Source organism: Onychomys torridus, chromosome 22 (genome assembly GCF_903995425.1).
Source record: "Onychomys torridus chromosome 22, mOncTor1.1, whole genome shotgun sequence".
Classification (NCBI taxonomy): Eukaryota; Metazoa; Chordata; class Mammalia; order Rodentia; family Cricetidae; genus Onychomys; species Onychomys torridus.
In genome coordinates, this window is record NC_050464.1 from 28,762,655 (window position 1) to 28,779,854 (window position 17,200).

The 17,200-nt window shown below is 49.8% G+C and overlaps 1 protein-coding gene across 8 annotated transcripts in view; it reads left to right on the forward strand.

The window, feature by feature from the left end:
* Pitpnm2 (phosphatidylinositol transfer protein membrane associated 2) overlaps nt 1-17,200 on the forward strand; it is a 132,127-nt gene that overhangs the window by 90,537 nt on the left and 24,390 nt on the right. For all 8 annotated transcript variants that reach the window (XM_036171729.1, XM_036171734.1, XM_036171733.1 and 5 more), the window contains 3 exons: nt 2,666-2,842; nt 15,493-15,707; nt 17,013-17,134. In XM_036171729.1, the coding sequence (XP_036027622.1) occupies nt 2,765-2,842; nt 15,493-15,707; nt 17,013-17,134 (415 nt within the window). In that variant the 5' untranslated portion in view covers nt 2,666-2,764. The remainder of the gene's footprint in view (nt 1-2,665; nt 2,843-15,492; nt 15,708-17,012; nt 17,135-17,200) is intronic.

A 17,200-nucleotide genomic window follows, 5' to 3' on the forward strand; every position in this document is an offset into this window, starting at 1 on the left:
GGGGAGAGATGATTTTGCATGGATAAATTTACCATGATTTATCATTTGGCTTGTTGGGTTTTAATACCAGATAATATTTTTAAAGACGATGTTATCCATGTCTAAGCCTCTAAATTTATATTTCAGAGTATTTACTGATCACACCTTATTGGCTGTTTAGCTGGGTGTAACATTCTGGTTCCTAAGTTCTGCCTCCTTGCGCTCTACAGATGTTACTGCAGAGACTTCTAAAATTGTCTTGTTATGAAGTTGATTCTCCCCAGCCCGTCTCTCTCTACCTGCTACTTACACTTATTTTTCTCTATCCTTTAAAGTCAGTGAGTTCTTCAGAATGTATCTTGCTATTATTTTTTTTCCTAGAACATAGAATATGATCTAATCTGTAGGGTTAGGCCTTAATTTAATTTATTTATTATCTTGTTACATTAAAGAAAATTTGGAGAGCTACAGAGAAGACTCAGTGGGTAAAGTGCTGTGCAGGCATGAGGACCTGAGTTCGGATTCTCCAGTCCCAACCTAAAAGCCAGTTGTAACTGCATGCACCTGTATTTTAGTGCTGGGGAAGGGGCTAGAGACAAGATTCTGATAGTGAGCTCCGGGTTCCATGAGATACACTGTCTCAAAATGTAAGATGGAAGGTAATAGAGGAAGACCTCGGGCTCCACATGTGCACACCGCAATACACATGGCAATGGAATTGTTTAAGAAGAAAGTTCTCTGTGGCCTGTTCCGGTACTTAGGTCCTGTTCTGCTCAGGGGCACTCCAGTGAATGTGTGTTAGCGTCTGCTGTTCACACAGCTGCCTTTTGTCTTATTAGTCCCCGGTTTACATGTGTACGAGTTCCTCGAATCCACTCGCAACATCTCTAGCTGTTCGTGTTAAGTTTTGCCTGTTCAGCCGTGAATTCATGTGCCTTTTTAAAACGTGAGCCGTATCTTTTCTTTCCCGTTCCCCTGAGCTCAGCTCGCTTCCTTTCCGTCTCTTCATTGTTGAAGAGTGTCTCACCGGGTCTCATGTGCTCACTTAAGCAGCACGTACACTACGTTTCTGCGGTCCTTTCCTCCCTCCCTCACAGCGGCTTGTCCTAGGGGCCTCCCATCTCGGCAAACCATGTGAAGGTTTGCGGTTAGATTCCACAGGGCATGACAGACTGGTCTCCAGTCACGCTGTCACTCGGAACTGAGTCCTCTCTCTTGCTGTTGGTCACTGTGCACTTGGTGGTGACAGCACTGGGCTGTTTGTCCCTTCCTGTTGTCTGAGTCTCTGCCTGTTTACCTGCTTGCCTCCGTAGTTTCTTGCAAGCAGAGTACAGTCCCTGTACTTGACACAGCCTGAGTGGAGTTGCAGTCTTGGCCTTCATTGACAGTCCTCGGAATGCTCTTATGACTAAGTTTCACTCACAGCCCAGCTCCACCTACCTTAGTGTCTCTGTCCTGGGGTTACATGTGGAAGAGGGACACTGTCTACATGGTTACAGCTCACCTGGTAGCTTCTCTTTGGAGTATCATTATGACTTGTTCTAGATGTGTCCTCCCAGAGCCCCTGAAAACCAAAAGACCAGTGTGGTGTCTGCAGGCTGGCCAGGCTCTAAGATTTCATCCCTGGACATCTTTGAGGGGCTAAGACCTTGAAGAAGTATTCTTTGTCTAGCCTGCAAATCCTGCTTTAACACTAGACTGGAAGCCTGCAGTCTTGCCTGGTGGGCCAAGACGCCAGAAGAACAGGTGGTCTGCTGTGTAAGTGACTAGTTAAGAGCCAGAAAGGGTAGTCAGCTCCAGCTGCCTGCTGTCTAGAGAGCGTGTCTGAGTTCTATGATTGAAATGAAAAGACTTGCTCAGGGTCATTGTATAACCCTAGTGCCACGAGGGAGCACCCTGGTTTTGAGAACCCCACAGGTCTGAGATCACCTGTGTCTCCAGGCCTGTCTTCTCTCTGGCCAGCAGATGTGGGTTCAGCTTCATAGGTTATGTAAAGAGACGGACTCTGATAGGTTGAAAGGATCTTAATGAATGTGGGAACTTGAGTTGGTGGTCCCGTGAGCTTTGCATTAATGGTCCTGCCTTCTGCGAACAAGTCATTCGAGACTGATACAGACCAGCTCTGGCCCTTCTCCAGGCCCCTCGTGTGTTGTGAAAGGTTTCTTTCTAGCCTGTTGGCTTATCTGCGGGCTTCTCAGCCACTGGAGACCCACGTGTACTGTAGAGGCATGGTGATGTTTATGGACAGATTGGTACCTGAGCTACTCTCCTACTTAACCAGCCCTGGTCACCATGAAACCTGACTGCCATCCCTAAGTGTGATCCTGTCCCACCATCCTCGCCTGTGAAACCTGCGCTCAGCCCCTATTTCAGAGCAGTGAGCCTCTCAGACAACCAACGATGCTTGGCCAGGGAACAGGCTGACCCTTTATTTCCCGGAGACTGTTGATGGAAGGGTTCACACAGCCTCTTACTTGGTCCTTCCAGTGGCCCTTGAGTATTGCTTAGCAAACAGGGAAAGGCAGGCCAGAGAAGCTAGGAATTTGCTCCAGGTCACTGCTGCCTTGATAAGGTTGAGAGGAGAATTCTAGCCTCAGGTCTGGACCTCGGCTTCCCTGTTAGCACATCCAACAGACTTTGCAGAAACTGACTCTCCTGTCCTCTGTGTCTCTCTCTGTCTCTCAAGGGTCCTCAGTGAATTCTGTCATGGTTATTTAAGGAATCTTGCCTAGGAAGTCCCCACAAGCACGCAGTTCCCTGCCGCCGGGAAGGCGTGGACTCCAAGATGATCATAAAGGAATACCGAATTCCCCTGCCAATGACCGTGGAGGAATACCGCATCGCCCAGCTATACATGATACAGGTGAGTCCGGGGAGACGGCTGGACCAGGTTAAGTTGGATGGACCCCAGCCTGCACTACTGGGTACTGCCCAGGGACACGGACTGCTGCTAGTGTCTGTGGCGTACTGCGGCTTGGCACGCTGGGTTCTCGTAGGATCAGATTATCTTGCCATCCCTGTACTCCCGCCACCCACAGGATATTACATAGGACATACTCTTTGCATTACCAACCATCACCTTGCCCAGCTGTTATTTCAGGTCTCAGCCCAGGCTGCTGTCACAATGTATCCTGTCCTTTGGCCTAACCATCAGGGACTCTTCCTTGCTGCTTTGGAGGCCGCTGCCCAGATCAAGGGTGGGCAGGGTGGGTTTCCGGTGAGGATCATCTTCCTGAGTTTCACATGTCCTCACATGCAGTGGGCATGTGACAGTAGTCTTCTACTGATAAGCATGTTAATCCCGCTCTTATAGCCTCATATAAACTAGTTCCAGATGCACAGCCTCCAGAGATTATCACACTGGGAGGTGGAGCTTCATTGTAGGAATCTGAGGAGACCCCTCATTTAAGACAAGGTCATGTGAGGCAGGCGCGTCTAATAAGTTGTGTAGGAGCACAGGGCCTGGGGCCTGGCTCCCCGAGTCTGACAGGAGAATGGGGTATATCACCGGTTTAGTCCTATCCAATCTAGGAACCACTCCTGGACTCTCTCCTCAGTGCCAGGTCAGCTGAGAGCACAGACCCCCGCCCTACTGTTCATTCCACATACTTCCAGCCCAGATGTCAGACCTGCCCACTGCCCACTGCTGGGTACTGACAGAGTCCTTGCAGAGCTTCCCATCCCGGCTTTACGGCTACCCTTCTCCCTCACCGACCCTGGAGATTTTCCTCCATGCCAAGGGCCCAGTATGGAAGGCTGAGGGCAGGCCACGGCCTGCAGGGTTTCTGCCTCCTACCTAGGTTGTTTGTTTTTACTTTTCAAGATAGGGCAGACCTAGAACAGACCTAGAACTCTCCTTGTAGCCCAGGCTGGCCTTGAACTCACAGAGATCCGCCTGCCCCTGCCTCCTGAGTGCTGGGATTAAAGGCGTGCACCACCATGCCTGGCTTTTCCCAGCTGGTTTCTGATGGGCTGCACCTTCGGCCCAGAGGCTCAGGACCTGTCTCAGAGGAGCGTGAAGCCGCTAGAGTTTAGCCAGCTCGCACAGGAGTGCTCTGCTGGGAAGAGAGCAGGAAGTGCCCCCAGCCTCTCTAGGGGCTGTTTGCGCTGAGCTGCTTCAGAAGCGCTACTCAATTCCCTCTTGAACCACTTACCCCTTAATTATTTCTAGAGAGTGGGGAGAGGAAGAGCTTAAATCAGGCCCCAGCTCTGAGCACTCTGGAAATAACTCAGTCTGTTCAAGGACCAGACTCCTCTGCCGATGCTGCCGTTGGTCCTGCAGCCTCTTGGTTCCCTTTCTAGCAGCAATCCACAGCCTTGGAGGCACGGCCCCGCTGGCTTCTGGGTTGGACATTCAGGGTCCAGCAGCATGACCTCAGCCACTGGAGTGCCGCCGCAGTCATGGAGTCATTGTTCCTCAGCCCCTCCAGACACCTCATTTCCCAGCATCAGCCCTGATGCTTCCAGTCAATTTAACTGTGAAGTGACCCACATCCTCTGTGTGGTACTCAGATCTGAATTCAGACTACACAGTCCATTGGGCCAGTTTGTGCAATGTCTTCTGGTGACCGTTGACTTGCTACCTGAGACTCTAGTTAAGAGGAGCGTCCCTACCTTGTAGGTCATGCATGTCTACCCCTCACAAGTGCCCTCCTCTGCTGCCGTGAGCTTCCGGTGTCCCTTCCTATGTCTCTTCCAGTGAGCAAGTGAACGAGCCAGATGTTGTCAGGGGAGGTGTTTCTGGGCCAAGTGCTAGCTATCATGTCCAGAGGGAGGCTGAGGAGCATGGTTAGCATAGATGTGTGTATGTATGTGTATATGTGTGTGTGTGTGTGTGTGTGTGTGTGTGTGTGTATGCTAACGTGTGTATATATATATGTGTGTGTGTGTGTATAGATGCGTGTGTGTATGGTAACGTGTGTATGTTTGTGTATGCTAACGTGTGTATAGATGTGTGTGCGTGCATGTGTGTGTAGATGCGCGTGTGTGTGTGCGCACACACGTGTGTGTGTATAGATGCGTGTGTGTGTGTGTGTGCATGTGTGTGTAGATGCGCATGAGTGTGTATAGATGCATGTGTGTGGATGCGTGTGTGTGTGTAGATGCGCGCGTGTGTGTGTGTGTATAGATGTGTGTGTGTGCGCACATGTGTGTGTAGGGGTGTGTGTGTGGGTGTGTGTGTGTGTGTGCATGTGTGTGTAGATGCGTGTGTCTATATAACCTGCACAGCCTCACTCCAGCCCCATCAGCTGAGAGGCCCACAGAGGTGTGGCGTACCTCTCTGTATGCTTTCATGGCCAGTGTAACCCCTTTCAAACCGGGTTCCCTGTGAGAGGACCCCAAATAACTAAGGTTGTCTTCCAGCCTTTCCTCATGCCCCACCATGGCAGAAAGGCAGGGAGAGTTGAGTCTCTGAGGGGCAAAGGCAATGCCACCTGTTTTAAGCTGAAATACCATAGTTCCGTCTTGACAGCAGGCACCCCAGAGCCGGTACATGCAGCTTGTCTAGAGGTTGAGATGTGATCTGTTTCCAGACGATAGCACAGGTAAGAATCTTGCTCTATAGGAGGAAATGTGGACTGTCCCAGATGAACAACAAGCCTCCCTGGGTCTCACTGTTTATTTTTGGTTTTTGTTATTGTTGCTGTTGTTTTGTTTTGTGTTTTTTGAGACAAGGTTTCTCTGTGTAGCCCTGGCTGTCCTGGAACCTGCTCTGTAGCCCAGGCTGGCCTCAAACTCAGAGATCCACCTGCCTCTGCTTCCTGAGTGCTGGGATTAAAGGCGTGCACCACCATGCCTGGCCCCTCAAATTCTTATATAAGCTAGTTTCTTAAATGGTATTGCCATGGAAGGACTCTCAAAAATAACTTTTCTGTTTGCAGATGGGAAAATTGAGCCAAGTTTGGAACTTAGTTCCTCTAGCTCTCAGGGGGCCTGCCTGTTCTAGAAGGCTTTGGGCGTCTGGTGGGGTCAGGAGGAATCCACTCCCAGCCCCAGAGATGAGGGAGTCCATGGCATGCAGTACAGGAGACAGTTGGGGAGACAGGGAGTCCGACTCATCCAGAACAGGAGGGAGGCACCTGAGGAGGCCTGCTTTGCCCACCCCTTATCCTGCATCCTTCTCCCAGATGCTCCTAGCTGGAAGTGGTGTGAGCTGTGGCCAACAGGCCTGAGGGCAGAGTATGTAGTTCAGCAAGAGGCCAGCTCATCAGCAATGCAGATGTGGCTGCAGGAACCTGGGTGCTGCGTCCTTCCTGTCTCTGAGACACTTACAGCCAGATTTCTGTCACTGGAGGCCCTGCTCATCTCATGTGACCAATAGATCATTTCTATACCCAGCATTCTCTGCAGCTACAGGACCTATGGGTGCCTCTTTCCCAGCTCCTGCCCCCGTCTGCCTCTCTGCTCCTGCCATGGGCTTTGTCTTCTATGTCTCAGAACCCAGCATTCCTGGGGACCCATGCCACTGCAGAGTGAACATATGTCGCAGTCATAGGATGTACCTGCATGTGTGCACAGCTCCCTGTGTGTCAGTCATGCCACAGTCACACGGCGTGTTGTCCCCACCTGTGTGAACACGCACCAAAGGAAAACTAGGCAGGAGTGATACGGGCTGAGAAATGGGGGACAGGTCTAGGTACACCCCAGGTAAATGCCATAGGAGGCAGCATGTTCCATGCAGGGCCTTTGGAGACAGCTGATTGAATAGTAAGGAGGCTCGTCTGGCAGCAGCTGGAACAAGTTGTGGAAAAGACCAAGCTGATGAGTCAGAGCTATTCTCCTGCCTGAGCAAATTCTGTATCTGCACTATTCATGATGTCCTTTACAGGGTGCTAAGCAAGACCTTACTGGCTGGAGGGGGTTGGTGCTGATGGACTTGGTCAGTACCCTGGACAGCTCTGAGAGCAGCTGCTGGGGAGGGGTTTCTCATTTTGCAGCCTGCCTTCTGTGGGTCCATGGGGCTGTTTTTCAACCCCAAGGCTCCAAGGGTGGGCAGCTCTACACACTGTTTAGGAATGGCCATGGGCAGGCATGTAGGAGTGGCTTCCTGCGTGGGCAAAGCATAGGGAAGCTGAGGAGAGCCTGTATGGCTAAGCCACAGCTACACGAGGGCATGTTGCTCCCTTCATACTATGAGGACTGGCTTAACTGGGGAACACCACCTCCAGAGTGCCTGGTGATTGTGAGGACTAGATCCCATTGATTATTGATTCGTTTGCCCAGCCTTTGTTTAATGTCTACTGATGGAGGTACCCTAATGCTATGTGGGGTTGCTGCCGCCTAGACACCAGCTCTTGATGCCCTTAAGTCTCCATCTCCATCCCCCGGGCGACTGCGACCATCCGTAGCCCTAAGCTGGTAATAGAAGCAGCCAGCGTGCCCTGCACCTGAAGTGCATCACCTGCTCTAGTCCCCACGATGACCTGCAGAACTGACAATGGTCTTCCTCTTCACAAGGGAGGCAGCCCAGAGATGTCAGAGGGCTTGTCCAGGGGAGAACAGCTGGCCCCAGGAAGCGAATCCTTCTCTGGAGGTGCGGCTGGCTGCCTCTCTGCACTTGGAGCATTGAGGTCTCCTCGTCTGCCACATCTCTTCCTTCTCTGAAGTCCTGGCTTCAGGGATTGGAGCAGGAGGCCCTCACCCACGTGTCCCTTACACACTCACACTCCACCTCCGGGACTCAAATACTCATACAACTTGAGGGCAAACTGTAGGTGGTAAGTCCAGGATGGTGTGACCTGCCCATGGAGTCATCGCCCCTGGGGAAAGGCCTGTGGGGCTGTGCAGGAGACACAAGGAGCATTCCAGGAGGTGAGGGATCAACAGTCAGTGTTGTTTCTCTGACAGACAGGCTGAAGGCTAACCTCAGGAGGTCATCAAGATAACTACCTAGCTAGTTGAGTGGTGCCTGGCCCCAGTTCATATTCACGCACAGCCTCAAGAGTATGACCTCATCTAGACTTGGGTCAGTGTGTGTATAATCAGTTACAACTTTTGAGATAAGATCATCTTGGATTTAGGACCTACCCCAGGTTGACTGACTGTTGGTCCCTATGAGAAGAGGAAGGGACACAGTCACTCAGGGAGGAGGCAAGCAGGAGAAGATGAGAGAGGCAGCCACGTACCACAGAGGCTAGAAGGTGGGATGGTGTCCCTAGAGCCTGTGAGGAGGATGGCATGCTGGCTGTTCTGGCGGGCAGCTTGGAGGTGGCTCAGGCCTACGGGTGCTTGAATGAACAGGGTAAGTGCCGTGTGAGTCTATATGGAAGAGCCTTCCCTGCCCCTGCTGTTTTTCCTGACCCTTGGTACCCTGTCTCTACTCTGAGAAACCCCTGAAGGTGCCCCAACCCCTGTGGCTGGCCCATCTCCTCACCAAGCTTCCCAGCAGGCAAGTGTATTAGCCTCCTGGTGCTGTATAATGAACCACACACTAAGTGGCCTCAGCAGAAATGGACTCTTGGATTTCCTCCACCCTCAATCACCTCCTCTCTTAGCCTCCACCTTACCATCTATAATATAGATCACTGTTGTACTGTCCTGTGCTCCAGAGCATGGGAACTAAAGGGTGATGGGCGTGTAGTCAGCACAGTCGCGTGCAGGTACAGAGCTGCTGTAAGAGGTGAAAGCCAAGTTGTCTGCTCCAGTATATCTGCTTGCTTCATATCTAGTCCACAATCCAAGATCAGTCTGTCCTTCCTTCTTCCTTCCTTCCTTCCTTCCTTCCTTCCTTCCTTCCTTCCTTCCTTTCTTCCTTTCTTCCCTCCCTCCCTCCCTCCCTCCCTCCCTCCCTCCCTCCCTCCTTCCTTCCTAGACATAATCTCACTATGTAGTCTTGGCTGGCCTGGAACTCACAGAGATCTGCCTCTGCCTCCCAAGTGCTGGGATTAAAACCGAGCACTACCACACCAGGATATTCCTTCTTTCTGAAGAAGACTTTAGTCACTTTGGGCCCTGGAGCTGGACACAACACTGTGTCCTACAGAAGTCAAACTCTGGGGTGGTGAGGTGATAAAGTATGTGTGGAAGGAGCACACTCATGAGTGCACATGTATGTGACTATCGGTGTGAGCATTTGGGTCAGGTCCTGAGCATGTGTGCACATGAACATACATGCTGCTTGGGAAGCTGACCAAGGATGGCCTTAGCAATACCATCACATCACCATGGAAACCCCTCACACACAGTCAGGAAATGGGCCTTTCAGACACTGGGAAGGACATGTAGAGATGACCTAGGTGCCGTCTGTGTCAGGGTCACCCAGCCCTCCCACTCTCCTCATTTGCTCCTCTTCACCTTAGTGAATGTAAGAGGCAAGACCAGGGTTGGTTTGTTTTTAGAACCGCTTTGTAAGTTCCACACCATAGGGTTCGCCATCTGAAGGGGTCAGGTCAATGGTGGTTAGCATGTTCACAGACTTGTACAGAAACCACCTTCTGGGTGTTGTATATAAATACTGTCTATATGTTTGCAGGTGTCCTAGTCTTTTTTCTTTTGCTGTGATTAAATATCATGACAACAAGCAACTTAGTGGAGGAAGGGTTTACTTTAGTGTGATTGGAAGTTTTCCTGTGTCCTGCCCGGTCCCACAGCCACTCAGACCCAAGTAAACACACAGAGGCTTATATTAATTACAAACTGGATGGCCTATGGCTCAAGCTTCTTGCTAGCTAGCACTTATAATTTAACCCATTTCTATTCATCTATAAGTTGCCTTGTGGCCCTGGCATTACCTGTCTGCTGGCATCTTGCTACTCCTTGGGCGGCCACTGGCGTCTCCCTCACTCCACCCTCCTCTCTGTATCTCTATTTGGATTTCCTACCATAGGCAAAAACAGCTTTATTTCTAACCAGTCAGAACAGCATATATAGCATATATTCAAAGTGTACAGAAGGACATCTAACAGCACTTTAGCTCACAGTTCCAGGGTACAGTCCATGGTATTAGGAAGTCAAGGCTACAAGAGCTCAAAACACATCCTCACATCTCATCCACAGCCAAAAGCAGAGAAAAGAATACATGCATATAACTTTATGTCTTCATGCACAGTCCAGACCCAAACCTAAGGAATGATGCCACCCACAGTGGGCTGAGTCTTTTCACATTGATTAATGTCAATCAAGACAGTTCCCACAGACATGCCCACAAGCCAACTTGCTCTCAATAAATCCTCACTGAGGCTTTCTTCCCAGGGTGGGTCTAGATTTGTGTCAAGGTCACTGCTAAAACTGACTACCACAGAGGGTCAATATATTTTCCTGTTTTGAGTGTGTTAAGAAATGGCTAGTTTTACTTTAGTGTAGGACATTGTTACCTCTAGAACACACCATTGTCCTGACTCCATCCCTTGGCAGCCAACAGTTGGCTTTGGGATTCTGGGGCTTGCCTCTTCAGGACAGTTCCATGAATGGAATCCTCTGATTTGCAACCTTTTGTGCCTGACTTCTGTCACTCACCGTGTCTTCGGGGCTCATCTGCCTTTAAGCCACTACCAGCCACCGGACGAATGGACCAGCTTTGTTTTCCCATCTGCTGATGCACATCTGAACTATCTTTGCCTTTTGGTGATTGTATATAAGTATCCTCCAGGAGTCTGTGAGTAGATAGGTTTTCCTTTGTTTTGACCATGTGCCTGCCTGTAGACATGCTGGTTCACTCTGTGAGTGTATGAGGAACCGCCACACTGTGTCCACCCCACCAGCTATGTGTGAGGGCTCCACTTTCTGCATTCGGCTTAGTGCCATCTGGCTGGTTTGGGTTTGGGTTTCCTGACTGTTTACATTGTTAAGCATCCTTCAGATACTCACTGGCTGTTTGTGTGTCTTCCGTGGAGACGTGACTGTTCAAGTCTTTGGACCATTTGTGAATGTGTTCTTGTCTGGTTTTGAGTTGTAGGCATTCTCTTTATGTTTTGAATACAAATCCCTGGCATCAGATATTATTGGCAAGTTTTCTCTTTTATTATACAAGCGCTTTTAACTTTCTTTCTATAGAACACACATTATTAATTTTCATTAAATCCAGTTTATCTGTCTCTTGTGATTTATGTTTTTGCTAGTTTCCTGCTGAAGGATTACACTTCTAGCTTCCCTTATGGACTATGGAAGTCATTTCCACCCATTTCTGCCTCTATAAGGGACCACATCCATCTTCCCTGTAGGCATTATGGCCATCTGCACACATGAGTGACAAGGTGCCCTTTGCCATGAATAAATACTGGTCCCACCTAAGATCAGACCAAGCCCCCATCTGCCTTTTAAATAATCTTTGCAGTTTTAGTGTCATATTATAAACCATCGTCTAACCCAAGGTCATAAAACTTATTCCTGCATTTTCTTTGGATAATTTTAGCTTTTATATCAGGGAATGTGTTTCCAATAAGCTGTCAACAGCAGCAGTGAGAGAGTTGTGTCCATTAAGGCGTTTGTGGCCCTGTGTGATGCTGGGACCCCTGCCAAAACCCCTGCTGCCTCCTCTGCCTCTCTGTCATTCTAACTGAGTGGGCTTACACTTGACTCCTGTTCCTCAGTTTCTCCATCCATGACAAATGTCTTCCCTGTAAGCCTTTGTCTGTCTCTCCTTCCCATGCACACAGTCCAAACTGACCTCACACACAGCACTCCTCTTGGCTTGGCTTCCCAGTGCTGAGAGTACAGGTGTAAGACCACATCCTCCACAAGCAGCTCTAAGAACATTGTCCTGTTGTCATGTCTCACAGAGTCCCGAATCCATAGGCTCTTGGCTCACACAAATACATGCTTGTCTTACACATGTGTACAGAAAAGTCACATGGACATAGACATCCTGACCAGCAGCCTCAGTGCTTACGCCCAGGAATGGGCCACAGCCCTTTCAGTCTCTCTAGTCATATGTTGATTTCAGGACACACAATCCACCAGCATCACTAGGTGTCTCTGCAGGCAGCCTGTGCCTGGCCTCAGCCCAGACCCTGCTGTGGGCCTCTGCAGCAGAGTAGACAGTAACACTTAAAAGTAGCTGTGACGCAGCATTGCTCACCTGGGAGACTGAGTCATGCCCAGTAGCTGGGATACTGAGAGGAGTGATAGCCCAAAGCAGGACTTACATAGTCTCGATGGGTTCTGAAGAGAACACTCAGATGGCATCCTGGAGGAGACCACTGTACATGCACATGTATTCCTGTGTACACATGGCATCTGCCAGCACCGCTTCAGGCATGGATGCCCTCACTCTTACAGGCCCACCCAATAGGAGGGGATGGCTTGTGTGGTTCCTGAGATTTAAGCGATCTGCAGCTTCTTCCTCTCTGTCTCCACACTGTATCAAGTGCCTGGAGTCTGGGGATCAGCTGTCACCTTGAGTGAGCTGCAGCCGGTGCCCTGTGACTCAGTTTCCTCACTTATGGATGTGGGGTGCCCCATTCTGTATGTGAGGTACAGACTGAGATAGGTGCCTGCTCAGGCTTGACATTCCCTCTGGGGCTCCTCCTCCCGTCGGCCCCTCCCTTGCCCACATCATGTACATCGCAGCCCCAGTGTGATCCGTGAGTGGCCCTGTCTGATGCCTTACTGGTCTAGATCAGGCCCAGCTCTTCTCTGTTCCATGTCCTTACCACCATGTGACAGCATCAGTAACTAAGCCAGAGCATCAACCTCTCTCTTCCCGGGGCCTCCAAGTCTATACCCTCAGTCCTTTCTCAGAAACACCCGAGAGCTCTCTGGACTCTGGAGCCTTGCAGACCATACCCTACTTACAAGCTAGACTTCCCTGTCTTCTGGAGGCAGACAGGGACCAGCTGTCCTCAGGCCGAAGCTTTTTGTGACATTAAAGCTTTTCCTTGCAGTGCGACTTCTCATTGACTTGCATATTTCTGGGTTTCTCTTCACTTTTTTAAAAATTACATTTATTTGGGCCAGGCATGTGGCACATGTCTTTAATCCCAGCACTTGGGAAGCAGAGGCAGGCAGATCTCTGTGAGTTCAAGGCCAGCCTGGTCTACATAATGAGCCAGGACTACACAGAGAGATCCTCTCTCTCTCTCTCTCTCTCTCTCTCTCTCTCTCTCAAAAAAAAAAAAAAAAAAAAAAAAGTCTTTTCCTTTTGGGGGCGGGGCAGGGAGGCATGTATCCCATGGCATGTGTATGGTGGTTAGAGGACAATTTCCAGGAGTCAGTCTTCTCCTCTACCATGTGGTTCCTAGGGACTGAACTCAAGTGGCCAGGCTTGGTGGCAGGCGCTCTGTCCACTGAGCAGTCTTGCTGGAACTCTCTTTGCTTTTTGGTTTTGGTGGTGGGTGTTTTCAGAGAGATACATTTGTTTGTTTGTTTGTTTGTTTTTGGAATAGCCCAGGCTAACCTGGAATTCATCATCTCCCTGCTTCTGCTAGAATGACAGGCGTGAGCACCATGCCCAGCTGCTCTTTGCTGTTTCAATTTTAATCTTTTGACAGTTTTATATATGCGCATAAGGAATTTCGTTGTCTTCACCCACCCCTTGCTATTACACTGTCTCATCTCTGCTGCATCCCACTGAATCCCAACAAGGCCCCGCCTCCCTCCATGTCTTTTTGTGTGCACGTGGCCCAGTGAGTTTAATCAGGGATGCTTGCATGAGCATGGGTGGGAAATTACTTTCTGGGGCATGGGCAGCTTATCAATGGCTATCCCACTGAAGGAAGTGGCAGCTAGCAGCCCCTCCCAAGCCACCATTAACTGCTGAGGCCCCCTGAGGCCTCTGCCAGCCTTGTACAACTTGGTGTAGTAACTATGGCTGTGATGAGTTCATGAACACAGTGACATTGTTGTGTCCAGAAGACAGCTTTTTGCAACACACCTCTCTGTCTTTGGGCTTCTACATTCTTTCTGTCCCCAATTCCACAATGTTCCTTGAGCCTTGGATGGGGTGCTGTATATGTTCCATTTAAGGCAAGCACAACAACCATCATTCTTTGTTTTTAATTCAAGAATGTGCACATATAGAAAGTACATGGGTCATAAGCACCACTGTGGTGGGCCCACAGAAAATGAATATACCCTTGTGGGCAGTGCCAGGTCTGGAAACAGAGTGTTCTTAGCCCCCAGCAAACCTGTGTGTCCCAAGGCCTGCGGAAGTCCTGAGCGAACAGTTTCTTCACGTGCAGAGGCAGAGGGCATTGTTACCTATTTTTCCTCCCCCTGTTATTTTGAGATGGGGTCTCTCATTAGGGGCAGCCAGCAAGCCCTCCACAATGCTGGGGTTACAGTCATGCAGCCACACATGGCTTTCCATGGCTTCCGGGCTTCTGAATTCAGGTCCTCATGCTTGCACATCATGAACTCTTACCCACTGGTGGTCAGAGGGATGGTTTCCACCTTCTAGCTGTTGTGAGTAATGCGGCATTCAAGTACAAGGCTTTATGTGATAGAGGGAGGTATGAGGCTTGCTTTGTTGTTGTTTTCAGATGTCTGGGGTCTCTGGCAGTAACATATGAATTGTAGCATCCATTTGCTGTTCCTACAAAAAACAACAACAACAACAACAACAAACCCCAGGTGATCACAGGTCCTGCGGGCTTCTTTGGGGATGATTGCTGTCCTGACAGCATTGTCTTCTAACCTATGAAGAGAGGACATTGTCTAGTTGTGCAGGTCTTTAGTTTCTTTTGCTCTTCGATGTACAGGTGTTCACCTCTCTGTTTAAACGCATTCTCGTTTGTTCTTGCAAACGCTGTTGTAAATGAAACCAGTCTCCTTTCTGTGTTCTTCAGCTTACTGTGTTGATTTTGTGTTCTGAAGCTTTGCTGAATTCATTTAATTAAGCCTAAGAGATTTAAGGAGAATTCTCTAGAGTTTTCTATATAAAGATTATGTCCTCAACAAACTAAAGTGATTTACTTTTTCGTTTCCAGTTTGGATGCCTCTTATTATTTCTTTTTATTGCCTAATTATTGTGGCTGGAACAAACAGTACAAAACTGAGCAGAAGCAGGAAAGGAAGCATTCAACACTGGTGTGAGGGACAGACTTGTGATCCAGTAGGAGGCTGAATGGGGGAGGGGCATGCAAATCAGGACCATCCTGGGCTATACAGTGACCTTGTCTCAAAAAAGAAAAAAAAGAGACCAGATGTGGTAGTGCTCACCTTTAACCCCAGCACTCAGGAGGGAGAGTAAGGCAGATCAAGTGAGTTCAAGTTTAAGGCCAGCCTGGTCTACATAGGAAGTTCAGGTCAGCCAGAGACCCTGTATCAAAGACAGGAAGGGGGAAGAAGAGGAAAGGGGGAAGTGGGCATCTTGGGAATGCTCAGTCCGAGGATAGATAGGAGTCAAAATAGATGCTTTGTGCTTTCAATACTTGGCCTTAAAGAGGAAACCCAGGACTCTGTTCACTTCCATCAGGAGGCTTGAGGCTCATAGAGCCACAGTGTAGATTTAGGAGGCTGGGGTGTCCTGAAATGACACAGAAAGAGCCAGCCCCAAGGCCACAGACCTTTCCTGTTCTCAGTCCTCTGAGCCTCTTCTCTACGTTGACCACACATCAACATGTTTTTCCCCTGTAGAAGAAAAGTCGCAATGAGACCCATGGACAAGGCAGTGGCGTGGAGATCCTGGAGAATCGGCCCTACACAGATGGTCCTGGTGGCTCTGGGCAGTATACCCACAAGGTGTATCATGTGGGCATGCACATCCCTGGCTGGTTCCGCTCCATCTTGCCCAAGGCAGCTTTGCGGGTGGTGGAGGAGTCCTGGAACGCCTACCCCTACACCCGAACCAGGTGTGCCTGCTTCTACCTCCTCAGCATGCCATCTGCTAGGGGAACTCCTTAGCATGTGTCCAGGTACTCTCCTGGCAGGCTCAATCCCTGTACCCCTAAAAGCATCAAATTCTGCCTCATACACATTCCCTCATGGTTCATGGGTAGTCACATAAAGGAAAGGGACAGATGCCCTATACGCCTGCCTCCCAGAAATGCCAGTGGGGGTCATGAGAGCAGGGATCAGACAAGGGCATCTAGGGAAGGTTAGGGAGGGACATTCACTAAGTTCCCATGCGCAGTGACAGCCTGCGGGAAGAAGTATGAACTGCAGGTAGACCAGATGGTCCAAGGTCTCCCAGCTCTGGGACTCTCAGCTTCTGTAACAGTGTTTAATACATCCTATGGTAAGCAAGGCTTTTCTCAGAATCCCAGCAGAGGATCTTCATTCTTTTCCCTTCAGTGTTAGCCCTCACTGAGCAAGGGCCTTTAGCCTTCCAGGGCTTCCTCCCCACAAACCCCAAACTTGGAAAATGCTGAGAGCTAGTTTTGGGTTTCAGAGAGCTCTTCTCTATCCCAGAGAGGAGCTGTTCTGTTGTCAGAGTGGGCTTCTTGCTGGTGTCATGTGCTAGGAGTGTCTGCCCAGATCCACTGACTCCATAGCACACTGTCACTGTGGCTGTGCATGTATTCCCACCACACCACACTCGCGTGGGTGCCAGGTGTGAGGTTGCTGGAAGCTACCATGGGAGTTCAACAGCTCTCATCCCCATCTCTCTCTCCCCCAAGCTTGTCTGGCTACTCTTAGGACAAGATGGTATTATAGGAAATAGACGTGACTGTCACATTCGGCTAACCCTGCTATGTTAGTTACATTTCTACTGCTCTGAATAGACACCATGACCAAGGAAATTTATAGAGGAAAGAGTTTATTGGGGTCTACAGTTTCAGAGGATGAGTCCATGCCCATCACGGCAGGAAGCATGGCAGCAGGCAGGCAACTGTAGTTCTGGAGCAGTCACTGAGAGCTCACACCTTCCCCACAAGCATGAAGCAGAGAGAGACAGAGCACTAACTGGGAAGGCATGGACTTTTGAAACCTCAAAGCCCACCCCAGTGACACACTCCTCCAGCCAGGCCACACCTCCTAATCCTTCCCAAATAGTTCCATCAACTAGGGACCAAGTATCTGAGCCTGTGGGGGCCATCCTCATTCAAGCGACCACACCACCTGTCCACCTTACTTTGTTTCCAGCGTGGTCCAGCAGGCTGCTAGCTAGTCACAGTCCCTCCAGAGTCTGGTCTCATGGGTGTTCTTTCTCTCAGGTTCACCTGTCCCTTCGTGGAGAAGTTCTCCATTGACATTGAGACCTTTTATAAGACTGATACTGGGGAAAACAATAATGTGTTCAGTCTGTCTCCTGTGGAAAAGAACCAGCTGATAACAGGTGAGCATGATGGCTGAAGCCCAGTGGGCAGCGTTCCCACCTCAGGCCACTCTTAACTCTGGCCCT